The 17,786-nt window shown below is 41.3% G+C and overlaps 1 protein-coding gene across 1 annotated transcript in view; it reads right to left on the reverse strand.

The window, feature by feature from the left end:
- Positions 1 to 1,789: 1,789 nt before the first annotated feature.
- ANKRD31 (ankyrin repeat domain 31) overlaps positions 1,790 to 17,786 on the reverse strand; it is a 164,489-nt gene continuing 148,492 nt past the window's right edge. Inside the window, exon 24 of the mRNA XM_059723549.1 lies at positions 1,790 to 3,505. Within this exon, the coding sequence (XP_059579532.1) occupies positions 3,354 to 3,505 (152 nt within the window). The 3' untranslated portion in view covers positions 1,790 to 3,353. The remainder of the gene's footprint in view (positions 3,506 to 17,786) is intronic.

Genomic DNA, 17,786 nt, shown 5'->3' on the forward strand with positions numbered 1-17,786 from the left:
TCCCAACTTTTGCCTCCTCGATCCAAAACTGAATCAAACAGCCCAGTTGACCTGTGATAAAATTGATATGCTCACAGTGCCCAGCTGGCCTGTGACACTCTTCTCTCTTGCTTCCCTTCTCTATGAGGGTCTGGAATATTAATATTGGATGGGATGCCAGATGATTTCTCTTCTTTGCATGCTACCTCCTGGCTCCTCTGCTCTGCATAGACTGAGACATACATTAACCAAAAGCATAGGAGCACAGAAGTAATTTGCTATATAAGAGTCAGACAGTTGCTAAGAGCAGAAGGGTTCTGGGGCATAATGCACATTAGGTTTCCACTTGATTCGGAATCTGGTGGCTGTGCCTGTATCACATAGGATCCAGAATTAGCTGCTTTTGGCTTATGATATTTAATGCAAAAGCAAAGTTGGAAAAAAGCAACAAATTTACAGAGAGAAACCAAAAAGATTAATAATGACATGACTCTTTTCATGCCTTAACATTTTCTAAAACTATGAAAATATTTTGACTTTGGAAAATCCCATTTCCCTAATCATATTAATCAGCTGTTAAACCATTTATATCAGGGGTGGGCAATTATTTGGGCTGGAGGGCCACTTAGGAGTTTTGGTGAGCTGTCAAGGGCTGAATCAGCCACCGCCCCCCGCACCCAACAGCTCACCAAAACTCCCTAAGTGACTTTGCTCTGCACTCAGCCAAGTGGATAGGATGGAGCTGCAGGCACCTGGGGTGCAGCATCTGGGAGCAGGATGGGTGAGTGGAGCTGGGGCTGGGATCGGGATCATGGGGCCATGACAGCACGGGGCCAGGGCCCAGGGCAGAGCCATGACCTGCTGCCTGCGTGCCCCTGTGACGGGCACCAATCTCATGGGCAGAGGCACGTGGGGATTGTATCACAACTCTGTCCCAGGCCCATGCTATCATTGCCCAGTGATCCTGCTGTCTCCATGGAGACCAGCCTGGGACCCATACAGGCAGGGCATGCTTGGCTGGGTGCATGAGATGAAGCTGTGAGTGGGCAGGGAGTGGGATCCAGGAGTGGGTAAGTGGGGCTGGGACCATGACAGCATAGGGCCAGGGGTCAGGGCCCAGGACAGAACTGTGATCTGCTCCACGTTTGCCCCCACTCATGGAACTGGTGCCTGTCACAGGGATGAGCGGACACCAGAGCATGGTTCTGCCCCAGGCTCTGGCCTCACGCTGTCACCATCTCGTGAACCTGGTCCTAGCCCTGATCCTGGCCCCGCTCACCCATCCCACTCCCAGATGCCACGCCCCACCAACTTGCAGTCCCATCCCATCTGCCTGACTAAGCACATTCTGCCCGTGCGGGTTCTGGGCCAGTCTCCATGGAGACCTGGCCCACTCCATCCAGCACCCCCAGCAATGGATGCAGGGCAGATGTGCCAGGGTGCCCAGGCAGCAGGACCAGGTACAGTGACAGCAGTGGAGACTGGCAGCAGCACCGAGAAGGAGCTTCCACTGTGGGGCCTGGGAAGCAAGTCCAGCCACTCCACCACCTCAGTCCTGCTGTGCAACTGGGAGTGGTAAGACTGGCCACATGCACCATGGCCCAGGGTGCCCCAAACCCCTGAGCTGGGTGGGGCCAAAGGACCCACTGTAGGCCAGATAAAATCCCTAGGTGGGTCAGGTCTGGCCTGTGGGCCATGCTCCCCACCCCATCTTTATTATCAAGGTAAACTTAAATCTCTTGCTTTCTTAAAATAGTATGAACACTGAAAAATAAGAAAAGATTAATCTTATTTACTTTCACATGTGTAATCAATAAAAAACAAGTTTATTAATTATTTTTGCTAAAGAACCAGTTTATGGTCTAATGAGTTTGATACCACCTATTACGTTTTGCTCATGTGCAATTATATTACTATAGAAAATTTGTATTTTCTATAGTAGAGACTATTACTATATTTTCTATAATAGAGAATATTACATTGTAGAAAAATTACATTGCAAAGTGTCAATGTCAAGACCTTACTGTTTTTATATACTAACCACACTATTAAGTACCTTATAACAAAGAAAACTCTAAACAAATCCATAAATAAGGATACAGTAGCAGATCTCAAAAGTCATTTTTAAAACTGGAACACTCATATTTTCTCCCAAACAAGACATGAACAATTATGTTTGCATAAACATTTCTTTTAAACTGATTTGACTTTCAGTTTTCCTTTTTCAGCAGCTGGCTGTGAAAACTGACCTTTATTAACTAACTCTCACTCAACAGGCTTTAATTTTTTGGCTTCATGACAGTTTACATTTTTTTCACCCATTCAAAACATATAACCAATGATTGCTACTGTGTGACAGAGTGCAGAATTAACATTTATCAAGTGAACTCCTCAAGTTCATGCCTCGATAGCCTTCTTCTGACTATGGCAGCTATCAAGTCCTCTGTAGAACAATTAGTCACACTGAACAAATGGAAGAGGCTGTCATGTCTGTCACCTTACCCTGTCCTTAGGCTATAGAGAATTAGATGTTACTTCTGCTTCTCTTCTATTTCTTGTAATCCAGAGAGCGAAAGAACAATAATGCAATCTTAATGCAGATCACTCTCATAATAGTCAAGCATGCTATAATTATGCTACTGAGGCAGACTCACAAATTTTGAAATTAAAACAAACATAAAGCCTCAGGAGGCTAAGGCAAATTTTGAAGCTGCTCTAAGATTTAAACAGAAAAGTTATTTTACCAGCAAGTGACATCATTGCACTTTTGCCATCCAGTTGTGCTTTCACTGATCAAATTAATATATCTGGTAATCAGAGAAATCCCCACATTTAAGGATGTCAGATGGTTAAGATTTTGCTTTTAACTTTCAAACACACACCTTCTGAAATATTTATATGTGTCTATCTTAGGTAAATGAAAGCAATCAGCTAGCTATTTTTGAATGTCTTAATTTCTGTTTAATGTAACCGCTTATGTGACTCCACAAATCTTTATTTGGTAGTATGTACTCAGGGAGATTGGCTCTGAGGTAAGGAACAAATAATGACACTCACTATTTTTAGTTGGATGTGCAGGGTAACCTTCAGCCTTAGCATAACAAGTACAAAGCCTCTCAAGTCAAAGTAGTTGCACTCACACAAGGTTTGACTATAACCCATAGAGAGTGTTAAGTTTACAAAAGTATTTTCTCTATCTCTACATTTTCTTAATATACAAAATATGAATTCAGCACTTGTGTATTCACAAGAAATCTTTTGCATACATACCACCAGGTAAATTAGCTTATATAAATTTGATTTGAAGGCAATCTAATTTAAAACATTCAAAGTTCTGATGATGAAAAAAAATCTGTTGAACTCCAGGAGGATTCTTAAAATCCAAAATCCTCACACTGTATATAGAACTTCCAATACTGTTCCATTAAATGACATGGCAAAAATTCTTCATTATTTATTAACAGTATCTCACTGAAGTGAAGAAAATTTGTGGATTTTTCTACCAAATCAAATTGAATAGAAGGTTCTGTTGAAAACAAAGAAGCAAATTATTAAAAACATGATATTGAAATAATAACTAACTGGGATCTTACAGTCAAAGTTACTAGGCATGCACTTTGGGGCACAGACACATTGTATCACCTGCAAGAAGCCCCAGAGTTCAGTGGGACTATGGAGAGAGTAGTGTACCAAGACACAGTGAACTGCAGGTTTGGGCCCAAAGCCACAGTACTACAAGCAGGGTGGGACTATTTAACTAAAAAAATGCAGGATTACAGCCTTCATTTAACTGCATAAAATGAAAGGGGCGGAGTTGGTTTAGAATTTTTTTTCCCCTGCTTGTGTTATTTAAGCAATAATAATATCATGTTATACAGTGAATTGTCAACAATGGAACAAGACAGCTATTAATCACTAGCACAGAATTTGCTGTTCAAAGCCAACAGTTAGGAAAATGAGGTCTTTAGAGAGCTGCTTGTTTTTATGACTTTGTACTCTATCCCTTAAATACACTTGAAAAAAAAAAGCATCAGAGCTTCACGTCAGAATACCTCATACTGGGCATTCGGATACAATTATCACTGAAATGAACAGCACACTTGAAAGTCATGAATTACATTCTTGAAAGGAGCTATGTTCAGGAATAGTAAGTGCTAACCATGGTGAAATTATCACAATTAGTAATTGCTCCCAGGAAGAGAACACTGTCATAAGAATAAGGGTGGAGCTATAATAATCATAATAAAAAAATCAGTATCCAAACTCTGTTCAAACACTTGGAGACCCTCTAGCTTTGTTCTGACAGAGCTAAAGGATGCTCTGTTCCATCTTATTAGCTCAGCTAAGTCCTATTAAGATGCAGACTAACACATTTGCAGCCATGTTCACTGTCATGTTGTAAACTAGACTTTCCCTTAGGTTATAGCATGACTATAAACATCCTACTTTGTACTTTACCATGGTTCTTCCATTGTATTAAGGTAATTCTTTTGATCTAACATAAATAAAAAAATACACCTTTGTCTCTCTAAAGATCTGCCTATAAATAGGAAAAAAAGAAACATTAAAAAATAATCTAAAACTTCCTCTACTCAGTGCAAGAAGCAGGACAAGGTGGCACCTTAGAGACTAACTGGTTCAGAGAGGCATATGCTTTCATAGACAACAAGATACTTTATCAAATACTATGAATGGGCTTGCTGAAATCAAGTAGATAGCATTAGTTGGTGGATAAACACAGACCCTTTTGCATTTTCACCAATGTCATTAAGCCTCTTTAAATAATTTTGCAATATGTCCGTGTCAAAACAGAGGCTATATAAAAAAAAATAAAAAATGGGGGATTTACAGTAGGGTACCTTGCATCTGTACAGATAAGCAAGCAAAGCCTGATGGTGTCAAATAAATTGTGTCTGAATCTCTGAAGAGATTATGCTATTCACACAAAGGCCTATACCAACCTCATTAGTGGTGATGAAAAAAATAGGAATAGTGATATTTGGGTAGAAGTCAGAAAACAGTTTGATGGAAACCATATCTCGACATCTTAATCCTTTACCTCAGGTGTAAAATGTTTAAAATATAATAATGTGAAATCTATAAATGTGTTTTGTGATACAATCTGGATCCATAGTAGCATCACAATTACAATCTTTTGATAATACCTCAAATATACCTAACTTTTATCCCCTCCAAATTTGCTGAAAGATGTTCCTTTGTCTCTTAATTTTTCATAGGAATTTTTGTAGAAAATATTGGCAAAGTTTGAAACTACTTGGTACACTAGTTCCTGTTAGTAACTACTTTATAAAACTATTTGGAGATTTTTTAAATCAGGTTTTTGTGGGATAGCTGCTATAAAGAGGTCAGAAGACTTCCAAATATGAAAACATGTCTTCTCTCAAGTTCCTGCATCTCTAAAATATATATATTAATTAGCTTCAATTTTTGCCAAACAAGTACGTCAAAAACTAAAAATTCTGTCAGATCTTGTAAGAACTGGAAGCCAAATAACTGCTGCTAAAGGATCTGAGAAGCTTTGGCAGAAATGGTCTAATGCCAACTTTTTAGACCAGTATAGGCCAATCTTTTTGTCAGGCATGTCACAAGTTAGTCCTGCATGCTCCCCAAGTGCCACTTCAATCCCCTTTTCCTGCCCTTTTGGCCGCTCCATTTTCTGCTCCCTGCTCTGTGGCCACATCTACACAAGATGCTGACTGTGCAGTAGTGATTACTACTGCACAGCAATGTTATGTGGCAGGAAGTGTGACGCAGTGCTACTGCACAGTAGTAACAAGCTATTGCAGTCAGCATCACCTAAAGCTGTTCAGTGATGCTACTGTGCAGTAACTCCGGTTACTGCGCAGTCATTTAGTACATGTATAAACAAGACTACCTTTTAGTGCTTGTATAAATAAGTACTAAATGACTACACACTAATGACTAAGCAGTCAGTGTCTTCTGTAGATGCCACCTGTGTTCCCTATGCAATGTTACTCTGCTTTCTGCTCCACATCCAATCTGCTGCTCTACTTTCTGTTCCCTGCCCTATCTGCCACTGTGCTGCCTGCCTCCTCCCCAGTCTCCTGCTTCTCACACACACAGGCTGCTCACACCACTATGGCATACATGTCACAGGTTATCTACCCCTGCTATTGACCTGAACAGATAGATGTCAGATGAAGAATAACTTCTAAGTCCTCTATCTAAGCATCTTACAAAATGAGACTGGATCTTGGTTTTAAACTTGCTCATACATTTTGGGTTTTGAAATGTGACTCCAAGGACAATTTTCCACCTACACCTGATAGAAAGCATCTCAAGGCTGTACTAAATCATAATTTTCCTTTTATCCTCAATAATTCATCTAAGTTCACATGTCTTCTCAGAAAATCTGTTATCTCCCATCTTCTGTATGAACAAGAATAAAATGTGAGGGGTTAGTAAACCATCAAGGTATGTGAAACTTAAAAAATACCTTTGAATGCTATAGCAAGGAAAGTGGATGCAAATATTTGATATGGTTCCAATGTGAAAAGGTTCATTTTTGTGAGAAAATGTATCTGAGTCTCTGTTAGTACCTAATGAGAATTTCCTGATCATCTGCTTCCTGAAGGGATGACCTTCATCCTGAAACATGCAAGGAGGCTTTGAAATCAACAAGCAAGCTTATCTGATTTAGTTTGTAGACTTTGACATTAAGCCACAGACTAGGAGAGGTAATAGATTTCTCAGAAAGGTCTACTGACTTCCTCAACTGTAAGGAGCTATAAAGAATTCAGTGCCTTATTTCTTTGACTCCTCCGTTTATATGTTGATTAATTTTAAAGGATTCTTTTCACCTTGATAGCTGTTTGCTGTGATTCCTTAACAAAGGCATAAAAGAACTAGCAATATATCAAGGAAAGAGAGCAACTACTGCTGTAAAAAAAAAATTACCTGTAGTTACTGACAACTACTGTTGCCTTGGGTGGTATGAGAAACTATCCATTCAATCCATTCAAATTTGATGTATAGAGGTTATACTCTAATACTCTGGAATTTTTTCTTTTTAAAAAGAACAAAATAATGACACTTCAAAGTACAGTTAAAACTATTAATCAATTATAATTTATACCAGTGTTATTAAAATGCTACAATTATAAGAGAGAACTGTATAAGAGTCAAAAAATGTGCATTCAAAACTGAATAAACAGGTGGTCCATACTGAGAGATTTCATAGATTTCATAGACATTCGGGCTGGAAGGCACCCTGGAGGATCATCGAGTTCAGCCCCCTGCCCAGGGGCAGGAAGTCAGCAGGGGTCATAGGATCCCAGCAAAAGAAACATCCAAAAGTGTCTTGAAGGCGTTCAAAGTGGGTGCTTGAACCACCTCCAGCAGCAGTCTATTCCAAACCTTGGGGGCTTGGACAGTAAAGAAGTTCTTCCTTATGTCCAGCCTGAAACGGTCGCAGAGGAGTTTGTGACCGTTCAACCTTGTCATCTCTTGGGGCGCTAGAGACTTCTAAGCTAAAACATTTCACCCACTGCAGAAAGTGAGTTCAGCATCCCAGGCCATTTCAGAAAATATTTCAAAAGTCAAATCTTCTAAAACTGTAAATAAAGGTAGAGCCAATTAAATTTATTGAAAATATTTTCTGCCTTAGTTGATGACCTTGTTGTTTAAATTTTTGATGGTCAAAATCATGCTACAGTCCCACACCCTGAGGTAAAGATGTTATAAATTAAATGCCAGTGTATTCTCCTTTTTTACAAATACAACCTGATCTCAGGGGATAATTACTCTCGTTAGTCTCATTCGAATTATTTTAGACATTAATTTACAGTCAACATTTAGCAAAATATGTCTGTAATTTACTCATCCCAAATCAGTCCTCCTCAGTTCTGAGACTAATATTAGACTTACTTTCACTGTGGTTACTAGCATTTTTCACTTGGTTTGAGTCGCAACTTGGATGAATTTGTGACTGACCATTCAACTTCTTTTTCCCCTCACACTATTCTGACACAGTTGCCACTATCTGCCTGTTTTTCTCTCATGCTTCTCCTTTATCTTCTTTTTGCTTCCTCTTATTTTCTCCCTTTGACATGTTTGCTGATTCTGCAGAAGTTTGTATGTCCTTTGCTAACTCTTCTCATTTTTACTCCAGTTTCTTTCTAAATCTTTGGACAACTTCTTTTTTCATATCCTTGTGACAAGGTATTTAGCAAAATTCATAGGTTCATTGGAATCTGACAGGCTGCGCTGTAAACACTTCTGCTACAGCCTCAAATTTGCAACCTCAGGGCTGTCAACTATGCACCTTAGCACGCACAACACTCCAGCCCATGGAAGACTACTGGCTCTTTGAGATGGCTTTGGATGACACCAGTAAAAATGCCTCTAAGCTAAGTGTCTGAGGGGCACAGAAAATAATAATTGGGACTAGAGGAATGCTGCCTCACTCTGCAAGTAACTGTATCAGAGGCCACAGTGGAAACCAGAATGGGAGTTGGATGAGTTTCAAAGAGGAACCTGATGTTTATCAGTGATAGATTATCACTGAGAATTGCCATATTTGCAATGTGTATGTGGTGGGGAAGGGAGTTCTGTATCTCAATCAGAGCATTTGCTGTAAGTACTGTTCCCTGCACTGTTCCACGAGCTTCCCACTGCAGAGTAATTTGTCACTTTCAAGAATCACATTATAAAGATTCATTACTAAGAAAACAGAGTCCTTTTTCCCACAAAATGTCCCTCTCAGACCAATATCCCCAATGACTGAACTATGGTTACATGGCAGAAAAAAAATACTGTTCTTTATACAGAGCAACCATTCTCTGCTCATTAAATTCCTGCCTAAAATCTCAAATTTTCTATGATTCTGACAACATACAAGTCAAATATATCAACTCAAGCTTTATTTTTAATTTTTTAAATCTATATAATTTAATTTTTATGACTCACATACCTCATACTTTTGATATTTTGTGCCTCTGTGTTCAAGATAGGCAGGTGGGGCTAACTGAATTCTACAGAATTATATGATGTGAATGAGTGGAGTATAAATAAGGTTGTGTGAAACAGCTGAGTTTGCTCCATTTTAATTGCTGCAGAACTACAACAGAACAAGGATTAGTAACATATACAAAATATCCTTTTGATCCCTTGAAAGTTCCTTTCAAAAAAGAAAGAGTAGAGGTGTGGTCTTGGAACTGATGGCTCACATATGACCCTCTTTAGATTCTGTGCCAGGAGGATGAAAGGGTTTCCACTGATTCAAGGGAGCTAGATGTCTCATCTCCATTGGTGGTGATTTTGGAAACTATCCCTTTCTGGGATGGTCACGACCCTTGTGTGTCCTGGAAAAGCTTCTGTGCACATGCCATGGGGCTTCTTACTAACCAGTGCTGTAAGAAGGGGAGGCGAGCGGGGTGACAACCCCGAGTGCCAAAGTGAAGGGGAGCCAACAGGCACTGCCCAGTTCTGGGGTGGGGCGTGGGATGGAGCCATGAGTGGCTCATTTGGGGAGGGCTCAGGGACAGGGGAAGGGTGGCTCCCACCATTGCATGCACTCCTAGGCAAGCAGGGGGGCGTGGGGAGGCATGTGCCCCCTGGATCTGTGCATGGATCGACGGTGTGCTGCCTCAGCAGACTTTGCCCTGGGCATCAAACTTTGTTGCTACAGTACTGTTACCAACTTACTAACATTTTCTCTGGAAACAACAGTAATCTAAGCCTCTCCACAGAATTTGATTCTGTCATGGTTGGAGGTTCAAGGAAAAAAATAGGAAGCACAAGCCTTTGGAAAAGTGCTAGATGATCATCTGATTCTACAGTTTCTGGTCCACCCATCTGAGCACGATTCATCCTCCACTATAAATCTTCATTATAATAGTTCTTTTCTTCCCTATGAATCTTGCAGTTTGAAGGTTCTGCTTTCATAGACTTACACAAGAGTAAGAGACTACCCTTTTTCTACCAGTAAACTGTAAGACTTAGCAGGCACACCTGAAGTCATCTCATAACAGGTGTCAGCCTCCAGAGACTGGGACTGTCCCCCAAGATCCATTACATTAAGAACTTTTCCAAAGTTTCAGCGGGTGGATTTACACGTGCATTAATGTGCTTTTCCTAATGTGCATTAAATTTAGTACCTCCAGGTACTTTTACATGTGCTCTGGTGGTGAGAGGGGGTGGGGGTGGCACTTTAATTAGAGTGGCTCTGAGATCCTCTCTAATTAAAGCGCTGCCGCATCTCCTGTATCAGTGCTGGTCCCTGCCACGTGACCTATCTCCTCAGAGAGTAGAGATCCAGGACAGCCGCAGGGTGGCCAGCGGCAGTGAGGAGACCCACAGCATGGAACTCTGCTCCCTGCGGAGCCAAGTCGCCTGGCAGGGAACAGCAAGCTTACTCACTGCTCTGCGCTGCTTCCCTGCCCCTCGACCCAGTGTGACAAGGATCAGAGATCCATGCGGGGGTCTCCTCGCCTGCATGGAGGGCAGCAGCCCTCCCCCTCCCCCAGACGAGCCACCCACGGCCTCATCCTGCTCCCTGCTGGGGCCCCCGGCCCCAAACCTCGCCTGGCTGGGCAATAGGGCTCTGCAAATCTTGCAGCCTGTTCGAAACAGATTCAGAGGAGATTCAGCCAAAACGAAACAGGACAGTGGTCCGAAACACCAAAACAAAATCACTGTCCTCTGAAACAGCCGAATCTAAAATTGAATCGAAACATGGCTGTTTCGCCCAACCCTAATGCATATTAGGGCAGTCTGCAGTCTAATGCGCATTTATGTAGTACCTCACACTGGAACTCCAGTGTGTCAGAGTGAACTCAATTAATCGAGTCTTCTTCCCATGGTACTGCTGGGGGTCTAGCAATATGGGTCTTACCCAGACACTTGGCTGCTACTGCAAGCAGGTCCCCCCATAAAATCAGTGGGCTGGATGGAGCTCTGTGGGCCAGACCTGGCCCGTGGGCCATGTGTTTGACACTCCTGGTTTCAATGGACTAAACTATGTCAACAGACATTTTATAGCACAGCTAAAATTGTTTCAGAAAGACTTAAACTATTCTCTTCCATGCAACCAATCAATAGTGTTCTCTCATTTATCAGACCTTATCACTGTGGTTTTCTCAGTGTTGAAGGGTAACAATCTGTAGATTGTTTGCAAAGTGTATATAACTAGACTTTGCACAGAAGGCAAGTTGTCAGTAAATTTGTATTTTCACAAACTGTCATTCTATTGATGTTGATCTGACACAGTAATGGTTTACTCTCTGTTTTAACAATAGTACTCCTTAGCATACCTGAAGACTATTACTGGGGGGTGGAGGGGAGGGAGTTATTTAGTTGTATCCTACAGTGAACACCTGTAAAATCTATATCACTTAGGAGGAAAAGGACTGTAAACAAAAGCAGTATGTGGACCTTCAATAAAAACCTTTACTCACATCACAATCTCACACAATAATTACTGAATTTTATTTCTATCTTCTCATATCTTCATTAGGAACATAGATATTAACAGGTAACATCTCTTTATTAGATTTTCTGAATTACCCATTGTTCCTCAGGGTCCTCAGACTGAGGCATTATGACATTTAAATTGTTACGTAGAAATACTTAAACTCTTGTTTTTTTAAACTTCAGAATCCATTAGGATAATTTACCAGTATTATAGCAATTTAATGGGAAGAAGACAGGATCTTCTGAGATTTGAAATCTAATTCTTACTGGGCATGTCTACATGTTGCCCTACAGCGACATTGTTACTGTGCCATGCTTTATTACTTCCTTTTGGAAGTATTAAAAAAGCACGGTGCAGTTACCACCTGTACTCCACCACATGCACGATTATTTTTAGCAGTACTTTGCCGCAGCAGCATGCTATAATGGGGGAGCGTGTCACTACCGCAAAGTTGCTGCTGGTCAAATGTAGATACCCATGGATTCTACATCACTGTAGTGCATCACTGCGGCAACATAGCATCACATATAGATGTGTCCCCTATAGCTGTAATCTGGTCCCAAGAAAACGATTTAAGAAATGGACATGACTACCATCCCTGCATGTACAAATCAGGTAATACATATATTTTCATACATAAAGGACTGTATTGTAGATTTACTTTACAGTGAAATAAAAGATGTGTTTAATTTTCACAAAGTATAAATGCCCAATTCCATGATCTTAGCATTCATATTTTTGTTTAGGTGTCCAGATGGCCTTCCAATCCCACAGATCTAAACCCAGATTAAGTTCTTTGTTCCATTTAGATATCAAATTATTTAAACTTCCATCACCAAATTTATTTCCTGAGCATTTTTTATTAAAGAGATAATACTTCTTTGAAAGGATTCATGACAGAATATTGTTCAGTATAACTAGCAAGTTACAGATGCCAAACATATGTTTAAATTATTATTAAACATTCAATGTTGGCTTGTAATTTATTCTTGATTATCCAGTACATATACACATACATAAAATATGCAGTTTACCTGTATACCAGACAGTGTAATAAAATATTCATGCAAATGTATAATATACAGCTCTCTAAAATATGTTCACAGCTGTTTTAATTAGCATGGATACGATTAAGTTAGTGGATCAGAAATAATATTTCAGGGTTCATCTTGGATAAAGAATATAAACAAAAATTCATATTTTAAATTCTTTCAGTTTACAAGCCAATCTAATGGGTGGATCTGAGGAAGAAATGGGGTACTGTATAAATCAAATTACAGTTCAAGTTAAATATCAACCAACAGTTAAGTTGATCAGCAATTTATATTCACTAACAAAATCTACAGGAGCTGTCACTTACTGACTAGGTACTATGTACAGTCTCAGAAAAAATTTAGAGCCCTCTCCCACACCACTAATACTGTATTTTCTACATACAATATTCATCTTTTCCCCAAAACCAGCTGCTGGAAATTGGAGTGTGCATTATATGCAAGAAATATGGTAAGAGCAGGTTCTGCCACTTACCAAATGAAAATAAATGTTAAATCTTCAGCAACCTGTAGCAATCGCCTGGAGGAAAAGTGGGGAAGCCCCTTTTCCAGGGCCAGAACCATGGCAGGGAAACCCCAGTCCTGGGGGAACATACCAGGAAGACCCATGACAGGGAAAAACTTACCTGGAGCAGGCACGCCGACTGGGAGCCAACCCCAGATAGGCAAACCTCCTGCCTGGTTTACCAGCCACCTGTTTATATGGCTAGGGCTGGCATGAGGTGATGATGTCATCAGGGAACGCCAGCCAGCTCAAATAAAAGCTGACGGCAGAAGGAACGCTGGAGAGCATCAGCCGGGAGGCAGCTGTATGCTCCTGCCACCACAGCCAGATTCACCTCCGTGCCAGGACTCAACATGGAGTCCCGGAGAGGGCAGGGACCCAGGATGGGGTCCTGAAGAGGGGTCTAGCCCCACAACAGAGCGATACCTGGTGACCGTGCTGGGAAGGATGCCAAAGGACAGATTTCAGCACAGCACACAGGATGCATCAGTAGGAAGGAGGAACACTCTCCTCCCTGGAGCCTTTGCTGGATTTTGCTTTTACAATTTAATTATCCCCTGAGGCTGGAGAGAGGTCACAAGCTATGTGCTGGGGCCGAGGGATCAGGGCTCTTGGGGACTCCAGATGGGGACATTTAAAGCTTAGCAGGCAACCTAGAGACCAGAAGGCCCACGGTCCCTAGCAATAAGCTAGATGCCCCACTGGTCTCTTAGGACCAGACCCAGGAGGAAGAGACCTAAACACAGCATGTGGCTTACAACCTGATGCTGCACTCACACTATGATGCTCAAAGCCCATATCAGGGCCTGCCACAAAGACTGGTGCACGATGTGCCCAGTCAGTCCAATATCCAGGTGACTCCAGCTGGCTGGCACATGGAAGAGTGTAGGGGAGGTGGAGCCCCAGGAACATCCACTGATGTTCCACAAGTCTCAACTTAAAGGGCATCTTCTAATCCTGAACAGAACAACAAGATGTGGCAGGCGAGTACTGGAGGGTCTTCCTGGGGAGGTAACATGAAGTCAACGAAGGTGCCTGAGGGGAATCTAAGGCGGGATAAGAATAACCAATCTGGAGCCGCTTGAGAGTGGCTGCATGAAGCCTGGTGGGTACACAACCCATATGGAGCAGAACAATGAGCAGGCTTGGCTCTCTAGCTGCTGCTACTCAGTTACTTGTTACAAAGAAAGATCTTCTTTCTTTTTTCAACCTTTCAGAAACAAGGTGTGTATTACATTCTAGAGCAGGGGTCAGCAACGTTTTTGGGCAGAGTGCCAAAAACACCTGTGGCCTCAACTTGTAAGATAGTGTGTCAGGGGCAGATGGTGGGGGAGCCACAAGGGGCCCAATCCTTGTTCTGGCAGTGCAGACCTGGCCTCTTCCCTGTCATTCGCCCTAAGGTGGGTATGCCAAGCAAAATGTCTTCGAGTGCCACACTCTGACACCCATGCCAGGGATTGCCTACCCCTGTTCTAGGGAATCTTTTATGTAAGAGAATATAGTATATTGCATTTTAAAGACCACATTCTATTTTTCAGTGACCATACTAAAAATCTTTGTCTCAAGTTTGTAAAAAGGCACTCTTCAAAGAAGCAGAAATGTCTTAAACTGATAGTGCAAACAAACAACTTTACAACAACATAATGTGTTTTTATATGGTATGAATATTGGACAGACACACAATATACAGGGTGAGCCATGACCCTCCAAGACAAAGTTGAAAAGTCAGGAGTAACCACACACACACACACACACACACACACACACACACACACACACACATGCTACACTGGTATACAGGATTGCATGTCTGTAACTGTAGTCAATTTTATCCCTAGAAAGCCATTTGCTTAGTGTAGACCTGTGATTCTCAGCCAAGATGCTGTGGCACTCTGGAGTGCCTTGCGATCCTTTCAAGGCTACCACACAATGTTAGTACTGTTAGGTATGAAAACATAATTCATAAGACAAACCCAGAGGGTGTGCTGCTACAAGTGTGCACGTGCATTTTCTGGGGGACAAATAACAGCGGCACATTTGTGCCACTGCTATTTGTCCCCAGGCACATGCCTACATGCACACTCTGGCACATTGCAAATTGACTCGGGTGGGCTTGGGGAGCCTTATCTAGGGCCCTAAGGGACTCCCAGGGAAGCATCAGAGTGATTCGGGTGTTTGGAGCTTGGGTGGCAGCCAAAGTGTGACTCTGGCTGGCCAGGTTCCGTTTTTGGTGGTGCACACTGCTTCCATGTGCACTGCACTGCTTTTTTTTGTGGCATTTTTGTTTTTACACCAGGAACTCCTGATGTAAAAAAAAACCTGCCACACTGGTGTGGTGAATGCATGCACATGCACTGTGTGCAGTGCTGCAAACTACATGTGCATGCTCGTGGGAATGCACCCAGAAATTTCAAATAGGAATCAGTAGTGTTAAAAATATTCTGACCTGTTGTGGTCTTTTAGAGTTCTTTGCAACAGAAGAATTGTTCTATTATTTTTCTATAGCCAAAAATAAGCAAAAACTTAGAGCTAGCATTTTCCAGTGGGTGCCCTCAGTCTAAAAAGGTTGAAAACCACTTGTGTAAATAGTGCTCAGTGCCATTTATTCTGCCACCCAGTGGTAAAGTGCTGTTAGACAGCCTACTACGGACAGCTACCTTGGGATTGCTGGTAAATTGTCCACTCTGGATACTGGCATAATTTATGTTGGTTTACAGATCTGATATGAGTTGCATTGGTGTTAATGTGTTGTGTGTTCCCTCAGACAATTTCTGTGAATTCCATAAAAAAGTAGCATGTAAATCCCCACATAGGCAACGCACGGGGGGGCACATGCCTCCCCTGAGATTGGCTGCCGCAGAAGTTGCTGCTGGTTTCTGCAGGCGGTCACCGCCTCACCTGCTTGCCGCCGACATGGCTGCCAGTGGCTGCGGGAGGTTCCCACTCGCCACCCGCCCCCTCACCACTGACACTGCTGCGGCCGCCTGTGGGTGATCCCCTCTTGGCCTGCCCTCACTGCCACTGTCACCATGGCTGCCTGCAGGCAGTCCCCGCTCGCTGCTGCCATGCCCACACCCCCACTGCTGACACTGCTGACACTGCCACTTGCGGGTGGTCGCTGTGCCCAGCCTCAGGAGGCATGCGTCATTCATGAATCCCCATATATTTTCATTCAAGATTCCCAGATAGGTCTGTCTAATTCCTTGTTTTGCCATAAAGTTTCTCAAGTAATGCTACAGGTAAAGCTACTGGTATCAGCTACTGTTATTTTAAGTGGGATCAGAAAAAGTAGATTATTTGCAATCATTTTGTTTGTCACTATCTTGTATCTGCCCAAGCTCCTCTCCTCATCCATCTCTTTTTAAGGAGTACAATTATGTGAGACATTTTCTTGCTAGTAAAGTTTCGTACTAGAGAAGAAGATAGTAATATAGAAATAATATATTGGCCTGACTCAATTCCTTGCCTCCTAGCTTCTTGTTTGGTGTAGTAATGAATAATAATACTGTAGTGTAGTCAGACATTACTGCACTTTTGCAGAAGAGTGGGCTATGGCAAACAAAATTATTAATATAAATAATTTTTTCTTGTCTTTAAATCATTTTTCTGTAAAATCCTTCCTATAAATCCCTGGATTGATCTTAAAATTTTAATTTCTTCAGATCTGCATACAATATTGTGGAACTAAATAACTTCTTTCACTACAGATAGGTAACAGTGCAATTAATACAAAAATAACCATTTTTGTATTAATTGCACAGTTTGCCTGATAGTAACTGCAGGGAGCATGTTATGGAACCATGAAAGTGAATCTATTTCTTTAGTCATCTCCTCATGCAGAAAAGTGAAAGAGTTTGTTAAAGTTTTGTGACAATAGTTCTCAAATTATGGCAGTCAAGAGTGATCTATAGGACAACTAGAAGAGATTATGTTATATGGCAATAATGGATTAAGAAAAATGGATTCGTCATCATAGATATTTTTTACAAACTGGTCTATAAAAAAATAGCTGGAGAACCAGTTTAAAATTATTAATCATGACTTGATTTGTTTGCTGTTTGTAATTTACAAAGAGCAAAATGTCTAGAGGCTAAATATGTTGGAAAATCTTTTTTCTGTGTATCTCATTAGCCAATTGGTAAAAAAGTCAGTGTGTAGTCAAATATATACATATATTTTTGAACCCAGGGCTCAAATAGCAGCACAACTATGAAATGGCTATGGACTGGAAACATGTTCTAGGTATGAGCACACACTTATCTCTATTTGCTTTTAGTGTTCAAAGTATAATGTTTACTTCTCCTGTACTCTTTATACATTTTCCAGTTGCATTATATGAGGGCATTTTATAATCCACAAGGTAACATGAGAAGACATTTATAAGATAACTGAAATAAGCTTATCTTCAGTAACAACCCCTTTCCTATAGTACAGTAACTGCTGTTACTGTTACTCCAGTATTGTCAACCTTAAGCATTCAAGGATCCTGAGTCAGGCTGGCTTTAAGAGTGATTTTCTAAAAATATTAAATGTGGGATTATTTTTGGTCTTCTTTGGGGGTTTTGAGCCATAGGCCACAGTCTAGTCATGTTCTCAAGATTTGTTCCACAAACACAAAGACAAGAAAGTTACCTTTCCCAGGAAAGGCTCTTGTCAGCTGATTGCCCAACTCCAGAAGCTGGGGCCTTATATATAACACAACATATATCGTGAAATTTGCAAGAATTAGAAACATGGTTATTTACTATGGAATCTATAAAAGTATTAAAAACTTTCCAGGAAAAACATGAGATAG

This window comes from Alligator mississippiensis, chromosome 3 (assembly GCF_030867095.1).
Source record: "Alligator mississippiensis isolate rAllMis1 chromosome 3, rAllMis1, whole genome shotgun sequence".
NCBI lineage: Eukaryota > Metazoa > Chordata > Crocodylia > Alligatoridae > Alligator > Alligator mississippiensis.